Source organism: Rhinoderma darwinii, chromosome 13 (assembly GCF_050947455.1).
Source record: "Rhinoderma darwinii isolate aRhiDar2 chromosome 13, aRhiDar2.hap1, whole genome shotgun sequence".
Taxonomy (NCBI): Eukaryota; Metazoa; Chordata; class Amphibia; order Anura; family Rhinodermatidae; genus Rhinoderma; species Rhinoderma darwinii.
In genome coordinates, this window is record NC_134699.1 from 41,810,119 (window position 1) to 41,828,299 (window position 18,181).

At 42.7% G+C, this 18,181-nt stretch overlaps 1 protein-coding gene across 1 annotated transcript; it reads left to right on the top strand.

The window, feature by feature from the left end:
* Window positions 1-1,326: 1,326 nt before the first annotated feature.
* DDX27 (DEAD-box helicase 27) lies at window positions 1,327-15,013 on the top strand. The gene is made up of 21 exons (XM_075846919.1): window positions 1,327-1,725; window positions 3,120-3,263; window positions 3,367-3,426; window positions 3,500-3,641; window positions 4,789-4,832; window positions 6,191-6,274; window positions 6,698-6,803; window positions 6,954-7,127; window positions 7,229-7,379; window positions 7,639-7,738; window positions 9,364-9,505; window positions 10,036-10,189; window positions 10,274-10,355; window positions 11,077-11,254; window positions 11,356-11,462; window positions 11,776-11,872; window positions 12,342-12,433; window positions 12,516-12,633; window positions 12,765-12,861; window positions 13,367-13,438; window positions 14,768-15,013. Exons 1-21 carry the CDS (start codon window positions 1,642-1,644, stop codon window positions 14,781-14,783), a joined length of 2,244 nt encoding a protein of 747 aa, XP_075703034.1. The 5' UTR covers window positions 1,327-1,641; the 3' UTR covers window positions 14,784-15,013.
* The last annotated feature ends 3,168 nt before the right edge of the window (window positions 15,014-18,181 follow it).

Here is an 18,181-nt window from a genome sequence, read left to right on the forward strand (position 1 = left end):
TGTGCAGCCCTCCCCATTAAATGCTGCACTCAGCTGGACATGTATGGGGAGGAGAAAGGTTCTCTTTAAGCTCTTTGAGGAAGTCAGACATTTTTAAGGAGATTTATGAAGTTGAGGTCTCTCGTCTATTTTGGGCCCCCCGACATACATACTCTTGCTATTCAAAAGCCTTTGTTCATAGCAAGGAGTTTAATATCCCGGTTATTAATTTTTGGCACTGTTTCATTGATTAAACAATGGACAAGAAAATGACTGAGTTATACTAATTATGAAGCCAATGTTTATAGATAAAGAGGAAAATTTTGAGTTTTCCTTTTGTCGAATAAACGTTCTTGTAGTGGGCTGTTCTGAACGTCTATTTAGTAAGCCAGCGCATGCGCGTTTCAGAAAAGGAGTATTTGAATTACACATGCGCACTAAATTAAAATACATTGCGCATGTGCAGCCCTTCGCTTCTGTTTAGTCTTGGCGTGTGGCATGCTGGAAGACGAGCAGTGCCAGCCGGGAGCAGAATGACCAGAAGAGTGACAGAAAAAACACACAGAGGTAAATAGACCTCTGAATGTAAACAAAGAAAAGTCATGCTAAAAGGAAATTAAAAAATTAAAAAAATGATATATGCGGGGTGTTTTAAAATAGAAAATAATAATAGGTGCAAGTTTAAAAAAAAAAATTAAAGGGGTTTTCCTTTTTCTTTGTTTTTTTTACTGCACAGAAATGCTCATGGCCACCCCCTTTGCAGTCAACTATGACCCATTCACGTGAATGGAGTGGGTGTCCGGGAGCACCGATACGCAGGAGAAATTCCCTTTGGCATCTATATTGGCATGGGTCCCAGAGTTCAGATCTTTACTGATCCTCACATTATGGCATATCACGAGGATTAAATGATGGGATTACTCCATTAAGGCTATGTAAACACAGAGTTTTTTGCAGGAGGAAAATTCCTCCTGCAAAAACTGCTCGACAGTTTTTGCACAGTGGTTTGACAAAAAACTCGTCAAAACACTCCTCGAGGTGTTTTTGGGTTCACACGAGCACATTAACGTCCGTAATGGACGGACGTATTTGTGCCGGAAGTCCCGGACCGAACTCAGTGCAGGGAGCCGGGCTCCTAGCATCATAGTTATGTACGACGCTAGGAGTCCCTGCCTCTCCGTGGAACTACTGTCCCGTACTGAAAACATGATTACAGTACGTGACAGTAGTCCTGCAGAGAGGCAGGGACTCCTAGCATCGTACATAACTATGATGCTAGGAGCCCGGCTCCCTGCACTGATTTCGGTCCGGGACTTCCGGCCGAAATACGTCCGTTCATTACGGACGTTAATGTGCTCGTGTGAAGCCGAATACGCCGCACTCGCATCACGTTACTATAGTCGGATTACTTTCGCGTCACGCTACTGGCCTTTTAACTAACGCGCCGTGTACTTCCGGTAGAGGCGGGACTTGATGCACAATTACTTCCGGGTCACATCGTTGGTACACACGTGTGTAATCAGGGGAGATGGCTAGATAGGACGCCGCAGCAATATTCAGGGTGATCGGAGTAGAGTCACACGATCGTTGTGTGCCAGGCGATCTACCCGGCTCTACGTAAAAGTGGACAGTAAGAGAGATTGCACGGTGGACGGCGGGAACATGTTGTCGTATCAAGATCTGATTGGAACTATCGAGGATGATGAAGATGTCCCAGAGGAGCCAGAGTCTGAGGAGGAGGACGAGGTAACAAATCGGGAGTAGTCTATCAGTAAGGACAAGCTGGGTAATGCAGCTGTCACCTGGTCTGTAACCGGCAGCAATCCTCCTGTTGAGAAACTACAACCCCCAACATGCCCTGACAGCTGTAATGCTTGACGCATGCTTGCCAAAACAGCGGAAGACCGATTCTGGATGGATGGCATTGCTGTCATTGAATTGGATCCTTCATATTTTTTTTATATCCAGAGGATGAACATCTGTCTTGGTTATGTAACGATCACGCTGGTGCACGGTTTGTTACATGGCTGATAACTGTACTGTTACGAGCCATGCACCTTCGTGTCCATCACACGACCAGGATGGATGTTTCTCCAATGGAGATGTACAATAATGGTTCTGGTAAAACAATCCTACGGTGATAATGAAATAACGTGGTTCTTTGATTTTTTTTCTTTAATGGAACCCTTTAAGCAACACTGGCAGTCTGTATTATGTCAAGTGCAGGGCCTGAGAGGGGCAGCGCGTGACACCAGGAATGAATGAGGGCCGCATAGAGCGTGCCGGTGTTATGCACCGCCCCCTCAGATACTGCGCTAGGCATGCTGGGAGGAGCTTAATTGGAGCAGAGGTCGAGAATGCGCCCGCCATGCTGTTCAATGTCTATAAACTGTTGAGCACTGGTATAAGTTCACCATCTTCATGAATGTTGACCTTGCTGTGACTACTGGTGGTGGAGAAACTTGCATTACCTACTGGGGTGGGTATGTATTGGCCACCGTAAAAGTGCGGCAAAATGTGTGTATTTACATGTAGTTTTGCAGTGGCTCGCTGCCACTCCATCGCTGCCACATGTGAATGTACCTATTACGACTAGGCAATTTTTACTATTGGGAGTACTACTGTAACTAAAAGGGGGAGCTAAATGCCGACTACTTGGGGAGGGGAGGGGGTACGAAACTTCAAGTGACTTGTACGGCCAGGCTCAGACGTCCTTGGTTGCAGGGCGGGCGCGACCCTATAGCATGTCAGAGCTGGCTGAGGTTTGTCTCCAATAGGTAATTGCTGTATATGCTTCTCAGGCAGCACCGGGCTATATGCATACAGCTCCAGTAGAGAGCCGTTTCGTATCTCATATTTAAGGTTGCCATACACAATAGAGAACTGCTTCAGAAATAAGTTCTCCCCGACTCCCCCACTCGCCTGAGCATCCATACTTATTTATTTGGGGAGATGGTAATAAGCTGCTGCCAGACGCCTCTTATCTCCACTGGGAATAAAGAATCGGGCATGTTGAGATGCAATATGCCTGATCCTTCCTTATTTGCCGGGGAAGAGTTGGAAGCCCCCAAACACAGAACCTTAGCCAAAATCGTCAGGTTCCACCCAGTTTCCTCTAATGTCACACCTTTGTCTAACAGGAGCAACCCATTGTCCTCGGCAAGAAGAAGCAGGACAAAGCTAAAAACAGCGGAGACTTCAATGCAGACTTTGTCTTTGGTGAGCGGGATGGCCAGGCGGATGACAGCTGGGTGATGGACGATGTTATGAAGCAACTAAAGAAGGTGAGGCTCAAGTGCGGAGAGACATTGGTGGCACAAATCGTGTGTGTGTGTATATATATATATATATATCATGGGGTTTCAATTTAACTTCTTCTATCTTCAGAGAAATGCCACAAGTCTGGATGATAAAATCGAGACTGTTAGAAAGAGGAGGAAGAACCAGGTAAGTAACCCATCCTAGAACATCTCTGTAACCTTCCAGGAAGGAAATTCTAAACTTTCCCCATCAAACACAGGAGAAAGATGAGAAGGTTCCCAAAAAGTCTGAGACAGAGGAGGAAGTAAAAAGTGAGGATGAAGAGGAGAAGGAGCCTTCAGAAAACGAGGAGAGTGAGGAGGAGTTCTCATCATCAGAAGAGACTGTGCTAACAAAAGCTGGTGAGATGCTTGACTTGTGCCACTTCTCTAGTATAATAGGCCTTCTCAATGAATTACAATATCATCATAAAGTTAATTTCAGAAATGAAATTAAAAAAGTGAAACTCCTATTATATCATTACACACAGAGGGATCTATTTCCAGCATTTTGATAATTACGGCTAACAGTTAATAAAAAAAAAACTTTAGTGTCTCAGAAAATTAGACTATTATATGAGCCCAATTTCAAGGATGATTTTTAATACCGAAATGTCGTCCTACTGAAAAGTATGTCCAGTATCTGCCCTCAGTACTTGGTCAGGTCCATTTTCATGAATTACTGCATCAATGCTTTGTATCGTCGAGGCGACCTCTGCTGACCAGCCTTATGAAGATGCGGATTTCATTTTCCAGCAGGACTTGGCACCTGCCCACACTGCCAATACCTGGTGTAATAACCACAGTATCACTGCGCTTGATTGGCCAGCAAACTCGCCTGACGTAAACCTCATAGAGAATCTATAGGGTGTTGTCAAGAGGAAGATGAGACACCAGACCCAACAATGCAGACGAGCTGAAGGCCGCTATCAAAGCAACCTGGGCTTCCATAACACCTCAGCAGTGCCACAGGCTGATCGCCTCCATGCCACGCCACATTGATAGCACCTCCGCATAGCCACAGGCTGATAGCCTCCATGCCACGCTGCATTGATGGCACCTCAGCATTGCCACAGGCTGATCGCCTCCATGCCATGCTGCATTGATAACCTCAGCAGTGCCACAGGCTGATCGCCCCCATGCCACGCCGCATTGATGCAGTAATTCATGCAGAGTCGGAGCCCCAACCTAGTACTGAATGCATATACTGTACATCTCAGTAGGACAATTTCTCGGTATTAAAAATAATTTTTGAAATTGGGCTTATGTAAGATTCTGGTTTTCTGAGACACTAAATTTTGGGTTTTCATTAACTGTTCCCATAATCATCAACATTAAGGCTGGAAATAGATCACTCGGTGTGTAATGAATCTATATAGAATGAGTTTCACTTTTTGAATTGAATTACTGAAATTAACTTGATGATATTCTAATTCACTGAGAAGGGCTTGTATATTACTGGTGCTTCTGCATCGTACTAAACTTTCCACCTCCTATTATTGACTTCTAGACACACTGAGAATAAAGGAAAAGAAGAAGAAGAAAACCACTGGAGTAAGTAATACTTAGGAAGTACACTTTCTACACTTGGCCGTGTACAGTATAATTTACAGGGTTCGAGTAGATGTGTCTGATGCCTTTCCACCTCCCTGTTACTGACCGTTCTCTTTCTATCTGTGTACAGTTGTACAGAACTCCGTGCCCCTTCAGCTCAACCCCAGCATTTCTGCATTAAATCAGTGAGATATTACAGCACATGCATGCAGTAGAGAATGGTGTCCCCTTAATTCTAGCAATTAGTGGGGTCTCCGCTCATAGATCTCCACCGATACCATCCTCCGTCTCAATGATAAGATGAACATATACTTTAAAGCGGATCTGTCACTAGTTTATTAATTCCCTATCTCCTAACTAATCTAATAGGCGCTATGATGCTGATAACTAGTGTGTTTCTATTTATTTTTTTTAAAACGTTGATTATTTGCAAAGTTCTGAGCATTTTTCTAAATCTGCTAATGTAGCTCTAATAGCCAATAGGAGGCGACTCTTTCTTTTCATTCTGGCTGGTGTAATGTTTTCTGTATCACTGTCCAATCAGCATACAGCTTCTCCCCCTTCCCTGCCAGCTTCCATTCCCGGCTGTCTTTTTAACTAGTGATATCTCCGGTTGTTTCACAGCTAGAACTGCGATCCCGGTGCCATATGAAAGATTATATGCCACCAGACTCACTGTTCTAGGTGGTCCACAGCCGGAGATATGGCTATTTTAAGTGATTCCCCCTTCCCTCCAGCCTCAGTCTCTCACACTGTGTGAAGCAGCTACATGCTGATAGGACAGCGTCAGAGGCTGTGAGGAGGAGCCACCTCAGGAGAATCGCTGGTGTTGACGCCTACTTGTCTAGTATAGCCTCATTTGCATATTTAGAAGAAAGCTCATATCTTTCAAAAAAATAAACGTTTTGGGACATAATTTTCACTGGCATTGACAGCGCCTATTAGATTAGCGAAGAGATAGGGCATTACTAAACTAGTGGCAGAGCCTCTTTAGGAGCTTATTCACATAACTGTATTGTGGCTCCATACAACATCCTAGTTATATGTAGCTGTAATATAGGTCCTTTAGAAATCAATATACCCAAACTGTACCTGGCTGTTTTTTTTTTTTTTTCCTGTCTGATTTAGTATGACTTTAACAGAAAAAATTGTGGCATGCTCCAGTGGATGCAATATGTACATAGATAATACGTGCCATACATTGGTACACGAAGTGCCTGCCACACTGTTGTAAGGAGTGGCTGGTACACCACTCTGCCACGTGCTTGGGGCCACAGTATTAATTTGCTTGTATTTTTGTATATGCGTCCGGATGTATCTGGAGAAGTTAACTTTTTTTTTTTTTTTTTTCTTTCTAGAAATCTGGCTTTTTTGAAGATGCTTCTCAGTACGATGAAAGTCTAACTTTTCAAGACATGAATCTGTCCCGGCCTCTACTTAAGGTATTAGAATATGTCTTCTTGTAAACCTAAAAAGCCTCCTGATTGAACAAAGTACCATTGCCATGTAGATCTGTGGGAAGCTTGAAATGAAGTAAAACATTATATACAGGAAAAATTCCTTTAATCCGCAGGTAACAATCAAGATATTCTGATAATCCAGCATAGAATTGCATGATCATCTTGAAACATAAGACAGAACAGGGAAAACCAATTGACAAGCACTCTGCTTTATATCACCATGATCGAGTCATGTTTTGTATCCGCTACTTTTATTTTTCTTCATCATGGTTCTCTACTATTCTAAATTTGTTCTCATTTTCTAGGATCGCTTAAAAATAAAGAATATCTGATAGTCCGACACTTATCCAGTCCCATTAATCTGTGATTCAATCCATTTTAATGTTGGTGTGTTTTGTTGTACAGGCCATCTCTGCCATGAGCTTCACCCAACCGACCCCCATCCAGAAGGCCTGTATCCCGGTGGGGCTTTTAGGAAGAGACATCTGTGCCTGTGCTGCTACTGGGACAGGTGAGAATGTATTTGACTTCTCTTTAAATATATAGTAATTCGAAACCTTCTTTATACTACTAAAAAGGCCCACGCTAAAGCATAATACGTGGTACATAACATTATTATTCATTGTTCCGACTCGTTATTCACTTCTGTTCTCTCTTATAGGGAAAACGGCTGCTTTTATGCTTCCGGTCCTTGAGCGTCTGATCTACAAGCCACGGGAGGCTCCAATAAGCCGTGTGCTGGTTTTGGTTCCAACTCGTGAGCTTGGCATTCAGGTCCATGCAGTCACCAAGCAGCTTGCCCAGTTCTCAGAAGTTACATGCTGCCTGTCTGTGGGTAAGTGCATTGGGCACGTGGCCAGGACATCCTCTGTGCTCGATTAGTGATTGTAGGTATTCGGGACAAGCGATGGTTGGTAAACGGTCTTTTCTTTTCAGGTGGTCTGGATGTTAAATCTCAGGAGGCTGCATTACGAGCCGGACCTGATATTCTTATTGCCACACCCGGGAGGCTCATTGACCATCTGCACAACTGCCCCTCATTCAGCCTCGATGCTATTGAAGTGCTGATTCTGGATGAGGCCGATAGGTAAGTGTTCTGTGTATGAGGCGGAAGAAATTGTTGCGGTTTTCGTTATGAGCAGTTCTTGGACCGCTTCCTACAACCTAAATAACGTAGGCGCTATTTATTATATAACAAGATCTTTGCGACGCTCTACTGCAGCGACTTTCTGTATGTGTGAACAGGGAAACTATTTTACACTGGTCGGGTCTTTTAGGTTTATAGGAATGATATATAAATCTCTTATCATGCCATTATTATGACTGTACCTTTCCATTTTCTTTAGAATGCTGGATGAGTACTTTGAAGAACAGATGAAGGAGATCATAAGACTTTGCTCCAAACAGCGACAGACATTACTGTTCTCAGCCACTATGTCGGAGGAGGTAACACTGACATGATAAGTTATATTGGTAAATGATCCGGTTCATGTGTGGTATCTGGGGGATAGATCCACCTCTCACATTGTAAAGTTTTTCTTTAATATTTTAAATGTGTAATATTTCAAAGCAGTATCTGCCTGCTGGTTGTTTAGCTTGTCTGATGTCCGTCAGATAAGACAGCAGGAGTCAGGAGGTTCCTGTAGGTATCTGGCTATTTTCAGATACTGTTGTCAGAGTAAAATAGTTTAGACACCAATTTTGTATCATTTATCAAAATGGTCTCGATGGGAGCGGCCATCCGCTGAGCATTGGTATGAAATAAGCACACATGGCCTAAGCCTGGCCATACATTTCAAATAGCTGTCGGCCAAATGCTCGTTTGGCCAAAAGCTATTCTTCCCGACTCCCCCATGCGCATGCACGCCTGGCTCGGCCGAGCGTGCATGTGTTTTCAATAGGGAGGAGAAATCAAGCCACTGCCAGAGTTCTCTAGCAGCTTATCGCCTTGCAAACAAAAGGAGTCCAACATGCCCGACCCTTCTCTTCCCCTGACATCAGCCGTCGTGGGAGAGTTAGGACACCGCCATACACATTAGATTGTAGTCCGAAATCGGCGGCTTTGGCCCATATACATTTAATGTGTATTGACCACCTTAATCCAATATGGCTGATCCTTTTTGCTTCCAAACGGGGGCTTTGTGTGCCGTCACTCATGGATGTTAGATCAAGAAATGGAAAAATCTGCTGACAAAAACCTAATGTCTATGGCCATGGACATACTGACCCCGTTAAAGTAACACATTCAACTCGACCAAAGGTGCATTTTAATTCTGAGGAGCGTAAGCAGATTGATCAAACTGATTGCCTTCACCAAATGCTGGGCAAATGTCTTTAGGCATCTTAAAGCTGGCCATCCAAAACTGAATGCTCTTTTAGCCACCGGCCATCTCTCCTGACTCCCACCTCTTCCTTCCCATAACCATGTGTGCTTGGATTAGTAGACCATACATGTTTAATTCAATAGCAAGATAAGCCATTGTCGCTGATCTCCTGGGGAACATGAGATCTGACATGTTGGGTTTCTGGCTGTCTCCTGACATTTACCGTCATTAATCTGTATGACTAGCATTAAAGTAGTATTACATGGCCCGTGTAAACGAGCGCCGATCAACGAGACAGCTCGTTAATCGGTGCTCATTTGCTCCATTCATAAGGAGCTATGTATGGGGGTGAATGCTCGTTACTCTGATCGCTCGTCCTCATACAGTTTTATTGTGTTGGCATCAAGTCTCCAGGGATGTTCACAGGGAGATGTGCTGCCGACAACGATACAATCAGCCGATGAACGAGTGTTTGCTCGTTCATCGGCTGATCGTAGCTCTGTTTATACCGAGCAATGATCGGGAACGAGGTTTCTATGAAGGCTTCTTTGCCCAATAATTGGCCCTTGTAAAAGGGCCCTTAGTTCGGAGAAGGCAGACCTTGAACGTGAAGCTTTTGGTAGATTAGTTCTGGACTACACCTGTGGATGTGTTTTGGTGGAATTATCCTCATCCGGTTGTATATTTTTCATTGGGTGAAATATAAATGGAAGTAATACATCGTCGGGTTTGATTGTTTTTAAACAGGTTCAAGATTTGGCCTCCGTGTCCTTAAAAAATCCTGTGCGTATCTTTGTGAACAGTAACACTGATGTCGCACCTTTCCTACGCCAAGAATTTGTTAGGATCCGACCAAATCGGGAGGGTGACCGGGAAGCCATCGCTTGTGGTGAGTGCCTTCATTGGACGACCTGTTTGGTGTTTTTGTTTTTTTTTTTGTTTTTTTTTGTTTTCTAATAAACATTTTGAGTTTTCAAATACACAAATCGGAAACAAAGTACAAATATAACACCAATTAATGGGCTTTTCCCACGAGGGGCGATAATGACATCCACAGGATATGTCATAAATGTCAGATGCGAGTTCCACCTCTGAGATCCGCACCTATCTCTAATGGGGCCCCCTAAACCCCGTTCTAGCATTGTCTGGTATCGCTGACTCCTGGCCACTTCCTTATAATATGAGTTTCACTTTTTGAATTGAATTACTGAAGTAAATTTACTTTTTTGATCTTCTAATTCATTGAGAAGGACTGAAACTTGGTCCCTGATCTGAGGGAGCACAGCTCTATGGACTTGTGTTGTAGTTTTCCATTTACGGTTCAGCCACTTCTATGGACCCGTTGATGTTTGGCTATTGAGAGGTGAAGGCTTTAGATGTTGATCGTGGAAGCAGCTTGATTCCTTTGTTCTCTTGCAGCACTTCTCACCCGCACCTTCCAGGACCATGTCATGCTGTTCACTCAGACCAAGAAACAGGCACATCGTATGCATATCCTCTTGGGGCTGATGGGGCTTCGGGTTGGAGAACTTCATGGAAACCTCTCCCAGACCCAGCGTTTAGAGGCCCTTCGGTAAATCGATCAGAAGTCTATAGAGCCCTGTACAAAGAGCTAAATACCTAATGTTTATTTTACCTTTTCTCTCTCGTTTTTCAGACGATTTAAAGATGAACAGATAGACATTCTGGTAGCTACAGATGTGGCTGCTCGAGGGTTAGATATTCATGGCGTAAAGACGGTGAGTAAGAACTAAAATAAATTTTTAGAAGTAATATGTAACTTATTGTCATGGCAGATGAATCCGTCTACTTGTGATATTTTATATCAGTTGTCTAGGATAAGAATAAGGTGTGTTTTGTTTTTTTTCTCATCGGTCCATTTGCTGTTTTTGGTATTGCATGTAATACCTATTCAAATGCCTATAGACAAGAGCCGTGTGTTTTGTTTTTTTTTTAGTTTTTTCCTTGTTTTAATCCTAGACAACTCCTTTAGTCAGGGTTCTATTCTCCGTTCAGGTCATCCTACCAGTAGACCGATTTTCATAGTCTAAATTAGTACTTGGGTGGTGAGGTACAACCAAAGTCAAGTCACTCCACATTGGAGGCAGGTGTAGGGTTTCTCTGACACAAACTGGAGATACCCAGGCATTGACCTACAGCCTTAAAGGGGTTGTCCAGTTTGGGTACGGTTTTTAATACGGACGACCTATCCACAGGAAAACCTGACACACTTATGTCACGTGGTGTTTCATGCACTGCCCTCTCAGGCCTTGCTCTAGCCAGAACACCAAGTAGATGTTTTGCCTGGAGTTTTCCTTTTACTGTGTTTTTTTTTTTGTTTTGTTTTAAAGCCCCTTTTGGTTCACCGTTACAAGTCCGTTTACTTTGAGGCCATCCGCAGAATTCGCAGTCCATTGTATCGCAGCTTGATTTGAAATGGTTGTGGTTTTCTTCCTTCAGGTTATCAACCTCACCATGCCGGCCACAGCGAAGCATTATGTGCACAGAGTTGGCCGTACTGCACGTGCTGGTAAAGCAGGTCGCTCTGTATCCCTTGTTGGCGAAGAAGAACGAAAGATTTTAAAAGAGATTGTTAAGAAAGCTCAGACTCCAGTTAAGGCGAGAATCCTTCCACAAGGTACGAGGTGGTCAGACAGTTTGATTGAATTTTATTCAGATTAGGAGAATTGTTTACGTATTTGAATTTGTTGAATTCATTGTTTCCCCTTCTCTTTTTAGATGTCATTTCCAAGTTTCGGGACAAGATTACAAAGTTGGAAAAGGAGATCTATGCTGTACTGCAGCTAGAGAGAGAGGAAAAGGAGATGCAGAAATCTGAGGCCCAGGTAGGAGAAACCTCTTAAGAAAAGGGAACTTTCTCCAAAGCTTAGAGGGGTTGTCCTGCGAAGTTAACCCATAAATAGAAGCTGGCCCCATCAATCAGCTAATCGTTGGGGAAGGGAGAGCACAGCGTTTTTCTAAACACTGGTAAGCTGTTATTTCCAGGGGAAGCCGCGTCTGGCTTGGTGATGTGATGTCACTATTGAAGATACGGCCCGGCAAGGGGTAGTAATTGGCTAGTGGATGACGGATCACGCAGGGCTTAGAGTGGCAGAATTTCAGTCAAGAATTTTACAAAACTGGTTCGTTACTTTTCAGATCAGCAAAGCGAAAAAGAAGCTAGAGCCAGGGACGGAACATGAAAGTATGGAAAGAAGCTGGTTCCAGACCAAGGAAGAAAGGAAGAAAGAAAAATGTAAGTTGATGAAATTACAGTTTGATACCTAAAGTTGTACCGCCAATATAATTTTGTTTGTGTCAAAATTCTGTGCTGATGTAGTAATTTCCTAATACAGTTCTATAATGGATGGAGCTCTGTTTTTCTGATACAGAGCCATAGAGTTTATCTGGACAACCCTTTTGAGGACCCTTCGTTCTCGCCACTGCTCTGGCAGCTTCTCCTGCAGCGACCACTACAGGGGAAATGTAGTATTACATGTATATTACATTTAAATAAATGGATGACCACTCTTGAGTGCTCTCTAATCTGGCTAACAGAGGAGCATCCTGAGCGGGAGAATTTACAAAAAACTGGTACAATGCATACCTAAACTGAAAGTTAGTTTTAGAGGGATTCTGCCACGAGCGGTAACAACTTCGATTACCTGGAACAAGCAAACGATAGTTAATATGTTGTTTTCTGTTTCATTTAAATTCCACACCAGTGTCCCACGCTCTTCAAGAGTTTGATCTGGCTCTGAGAGGGAAGAAAAAGAGGCAGAAATTCTTGGAAAAGACTAAAAAGGCAGAACTGACTGTAAGTAACATCCACAGTAACGTCCCTTTCCGCATATCCCTCACGGTCTCGAATGACATGTATATGTCTTCTCTCTAAACAGCCAGAGGAACGCTCTCAATTCGAAGTGCTGAAAGCTCAGATGTATGCAGAGCGTGCAGCCAAGAGAGACCGCAAACCAAAGCGAGCGAGGGCCATGCCTCCTGAGGAGGAACCTGAAGGTGGGTACTGCAATTGGACAGGTTTTGGGTGCAATGCCAGTAAAACAATATGTTTGGTCAGATACAATATAGAAAATAAACCGTATAATTTATATAGAATTTTTTTTCTTTTTTTCTCTAATCAACTTCAGCCAAGAATTCAAAACCAAAGAAGCAGAAGAAAAACACAGTGTTTGATGAAGAATTAACCAACACAAGCCGTAAAGCCTTGAAACAGTACAGAGCAGGGTAAGTCACTGCCGCACCCTCACCTGCAACGGTTAGACGCTGGGTGACTAGGAAATGATCCCTGGCCTCCTGTTCTACCTGGCATCCCAGTCAACAGCTTAACCCCAGGCTGTCCTGTTCCGTCAAATGATCAGGAAGAGATAAGTAACAGCCGTTACCTGCCTACGTGTAGATTCCGGACTGCCAGAAGAGGCGCAGCATGAGTTGTGGTAATGAGGTATTCGCACAGCCGGATATGACTACTGTTGTATGAGCGCTGCTTTGTGACTGCGCGATCTACATTTTGATATCCTGCTTTAATCATTGAACGTAGGGTATTGTGAGAAATTGTAACTGCATGATGAGATCTCCAGTTATGCGTCTGTCAGTTCCTATGATAGTAGCCAAGCAAGTTTATGTCCTGATATGATATAAAGTTGTCACCTAGCCTAAGTTCATGTTTTTGTCAATGAATGAAAATGAGCTGACTAGCGTCTAATATGTTTTGTTTTTTTCTCCCTTTTAGTCCTTCATTTGAGGACCGGAAGAGGCTGGGAATTCAGCAACGCAGGAAAGGCACTTTTAAGTCCAAATCTCGGTATGTATCAAGATGATAAAATGAATTTTATCTGCCTATAAAGGACTCTTGAAGACAACCCTAAACGCACATACACTGACTTGCTTAAGGCTGGATTCACACATTGTGTGTTTGGTGGCAGTTCTTTCATGCAGTGTGAAGTGCGGCCTGATGTTGCATTAACGTCTATAGTAAACTATCAAACGCGCTACACACAACTCCATTTTGGTTTGTGCCGTTTTTGAGACTATTTTGTGGTCTGGCTTTTTTTTTTTTTTTTCAAATGCAGTGTTCTTTGGGTATGGAATTTCTTTTCAGGCTTTTTTCTTCTCTATAAGACTTAAAAAATGCTTTTTACATTTAAAAAATGGTAGCTTTTTTTAGAAGCAATTTTGATGCAGTTTAAAACGGCAGAAAAATTCTGTGTGTGAAGGAGAAGCCTTCAAAGGGGTTGTCTGAGCATGAGACTGTTTTTCATGCTGATGATCTATCCGGTGGATAAGTCATCAGTCCGACACCCGGACCCTGCACCAAACCGCTGTTCTGGCACCATAAGTTATACAGTTGTCGGTGCCAGCAGCAAAATGCTCCGTACACTGTACAGCGGCCGTGCTGCAACACTGCAGCTCTTCTCCTACTCACTTGAATAGAAGCAGTGTTGCAGCACGGCCGCTATACTGATTTTCTGAGCAATCTGCTTCCGGCACCGACATCTGCATAACTTGCGCTGCTGGAGGCAGCTGGTACAGCAGATCAGTGTGGGGTCTCGGTGTCGGACCCTCATCTATCATATACTGATTACCTATCCTGTGGATAGGCCATTGCTATGAAAAACCGCCCCACGCCCAGACAACTCCTTTAGGCTATGTTCACACAGAGTTTTTTTTGCTGGCGGAATCTCTGCCTCAAAATTCCGTTTGGAAGTTTGAGGCAGATTTTCCTTTCCCTGCACGACTATTTTCGCGGTGTTTTTCGCCTGCGGCCATTGAGCGCCGTGGGCATAAAACGCCACTAAATACGCTTTCTCTGCCTCCCATTGAAGATATGGCATGTCCCTGCTTTCTCCTGCGTGGCGGTTTTTAGTCCCCCCAGTAAATATTTCCGCTTTAAAACCACATGTATTTTCATGCAGTTCTGCTGTGGTTTTTGTTCAGCACATCCACGCAAGTGTGAAGCTGTTTGCTGTACCCCCAGTGCTTCCATGTCCTGTGACCACTGCATGCATTGAATTTAACAGCCAACCATGTAATCCTGAATGCTGGATAGTAAGAGCGCTTTGTTGTGTCATACAGGGAAGTTTGATTTGTTGGATCAGTGTTTTATACATTTTTGTATTTTTTCCCCCCTTAGGTATCGCAGGAAATGATTTCACCAGCTGTCACTCCTGCAGGGCAACATAGGACATTCATGCCGGCAGGATTTTGAGTTCACGCTGAACGACTCTTTGCCCAGGACTCTGTAGAACCTTCATCTTTCTCATTGTGTGATATGAAAATACAGCACCTGAAGGATGGTGCCTGGTGCAGAAAATGTATGGACTTTGAGGATTGTGTTCTGTTGACACTTCTGACATAAAATAAATTTTTATCATTCTGATTACAAAATACTTATTTGTAATCCCAAGAAAAAGTAGTTCCACATATACTCATACTCCGGTTACAAAACTTGGTATTTCAGACCCTTTTCTCATGTGGGAGCATGTGCGCAGTGTTCCTTCTTGTGCGCTCTGTACGGGAAAGAGTTGTTAAAGAAGCACTCCACTTAAATTTTTTTTCTTGCACCCTCCATTTGTACATTGGTGTTTCAGTGGGGTGCTGTGTGCAAAAATACTTACCGATCCCTGCATCTTGTCATTTTTCGGGTCCAGCGCCGCTCACGTGATCTTCATTCTGACCTGGTCTAGAATCGCTGCTTTTCAGAAAACCGGAAGTAAGGATCTCAATGCATTCCTATGGAGCCTCGTTCTGGCTCCCATAGGAATGCATTGAGAGCCTGAGGTCAGGTTTTTTCAAAAGCACACTGACTCCAGACAAGTCAGAGGGTTTATTATTAAAAATTATTTTTACTTTTTGAGATACAACTTCTCTATACAGGGCAGCTGTATGTAGTGCTAAATCCTACTCCCGTCAGGTCCGTGGGACTGGTTCAGTGAATGCGAATCGAAGTTCGGTCCTATGGACCTGATGGGAGCAGGATTTAGCGAATGATACATATAGAGAGAATACAGAGCAGCTATATCTCAAAAAGTAAAAATAAATTTGCAATAAACTATTTAGAAGCCACTTAAAAGGTTTACATAGCCTTTAAGACTTTTCCCCAGCACATAAGCTTAGTGTGAAAAGTGACATGTGTCCGCAGGTCCAGGCTCTGAAACCCACCACCACCTACTAGCTGTACTCGGGAAAGCTAAAGACTATCCGCCTGCGACATCTCCCAGGAGCCAAAGCTACTATTTACGCTAACAATATCCGTTTCATACCAGAAGTTCGGGCACTAGCGGTAACACTTTTGGGTATTATTCACCTGCATTCGTTTTGTCACCTTTTTTTTTTTTTCTTTGATGCTGTCAACATTTTGGCAAAACCTAGAACATTCTCCAAACCTTGAGCCTGTTTTTGACCTTCTGGACCAAGCCAATTTTTTCAAATCTGACGTCACTTTACGTGGTAATAACTTTGGAATGCTTTTATTTTTTTTCAAGCGAGTGATTCTGAGATTTTCTTGTGACACATTGTACTTTTGCTAATGGTAAAATTTGGTCGATTACATTTAGTATTTATTTGTAAAAAATACCAAAATGTAGCTAAAATTTGCAATTTTCAACATTTAAATGCTTGTAAGACAAAGTAACACCACACAAAATAGTTACTAGTTAACATTTCCCATATGTTTACTGTATATTGGCATTGTATTTTAAAGTCCTTTTATTTTTCTCACACGTTACAGGGCTTCGAACTTTAGCAGCAATTTGTCACGTTTTGAAGAAAATTTTCCAAAACCTAACTTGTTAGGGACCAGTTCAGTTCTGAAGTGGCTTTGAGGGCTTTCTATATTATGACAATTGAAAAGGAGAAGAAAGATGTGTGATTTTGTAGAGCGCAAAATATTAAAATAAAAAAATCTTTATTAACTGACTAATGAACACTTTAAAATCTCCAATGTTCGTACGATGTACAAGGTGCAGATGACTCCTAATTCTGCACTGATGAGATGGACAAGAATCCGTCCATATGTCATATAAATGCCCTGCTTTGAATTGAATAGGACAAAATATGAAAGTGTGAAATACCTATACTGTATATGAACAGTTTGTCCCTAAATGAATTTGCTATGCCAAAGTCCAAGTATGCATATAGAGTGCTGCCGGCACATGGAAATATTAATGGGCAACAATTAAGGATGAACTAGATGTAGTTACTGATATTGGTGTGCTGATTAGGAGCACCCTTTGTGGTCAAAATATCTTGATCCCCAATAATAGTAACTCCGTATTGTATGAGCAAAGTTTGTGCTCTGCTTTTGGGAAGGAATTACCCCATGTATGCCACAGTACTTGATATTGGCACTCTGTGTTATCAGAGTGTCAATCACCCCGTCCAGACAACAATTGCAGCTAAATACTCCAAAGTTATTGCTGAGTGGGCTGGATGAAGAGTAGCCCTGGGCTTAGAACTTTAGCAGCAATTTCTCACATTTTGAAGAAAATCTTTTTAGGGACAAGTTCAGTTCTGAAGTGGCGGTTTACCAGAGAAACGCATCTCCATATTTATTTGCCAGAGTCTGCTTTTTTTTTAGAAATATCCCACATGTGGCCCTAGCGTGCTAATGGACTCAAACACAGACCTCCGAAGCAAAGAAGCACCTACTGGATTTTAGGGCCTTCTTTTTAGAGTGCAGATTTTGGTGGATTGGTGTTCGGGCACCATGTCACAACTGCAGAGTACAGTGGAAAACCTTCGAGAAGTGACCCTATTTTGGAAACCACACCCCTCAAGGTATTTAATATTTGCCTGGACATATGACAGGGCTTAGGAGTGTAAGAGCGCAATGTGCATATGAGGCATATTTTGGTGGTTGTTTTTTTTATTTGAAATTAACACAGCAGATGGTGCAAAGTGAAAATATTCCACGGATATGCCATTTTTTTTTTTTGATAAACAAATTTTTATTGATCCAGTATACATCTAATCATTACATACAGCAATGAAACATTGCAAACAAAGCATTGGGATAAGGATCACATTTTTTTTACAGGAAAACAAAAGAGAAACAAACAAACAAACAAAACTCCCGATCTAGATACGGCAAATTGACCACATATTCGACTAAGGTAATCATAAGAGTATGTCGGAGTAAGTAGAGTCAGTCAATTGATCCCATAAGGAAGTGCGAGCGTAGGACCCTTGAATAGAGGCTAAAGCGCGTTCCATAACACAATTATTGTTAACATATAAAATCACTTCACTCATACTAGACACTTTTGTAGATTTCCAGTATTTTGCAATCAATATTTTTGCAGACAGCAATGCATGAAAAAGTACGTTTCTGACACCCGGAGAGAAATCCACCAATCCCACATGCAGTAGGGCTAGAGCAGGGGTGAGCTGAATGTCAACCCCTAAAAGAGATGGTAAGAAATGTTCTACTTGCTGATAAAAGCTGGACAATACTGTACACTCCCAGAAAATATGGAGGATGGTACCCTTAGAAGTGAGGCACCTCCAGCACCTATCTGATGATGTTGGATATATTCGCGACAAACGA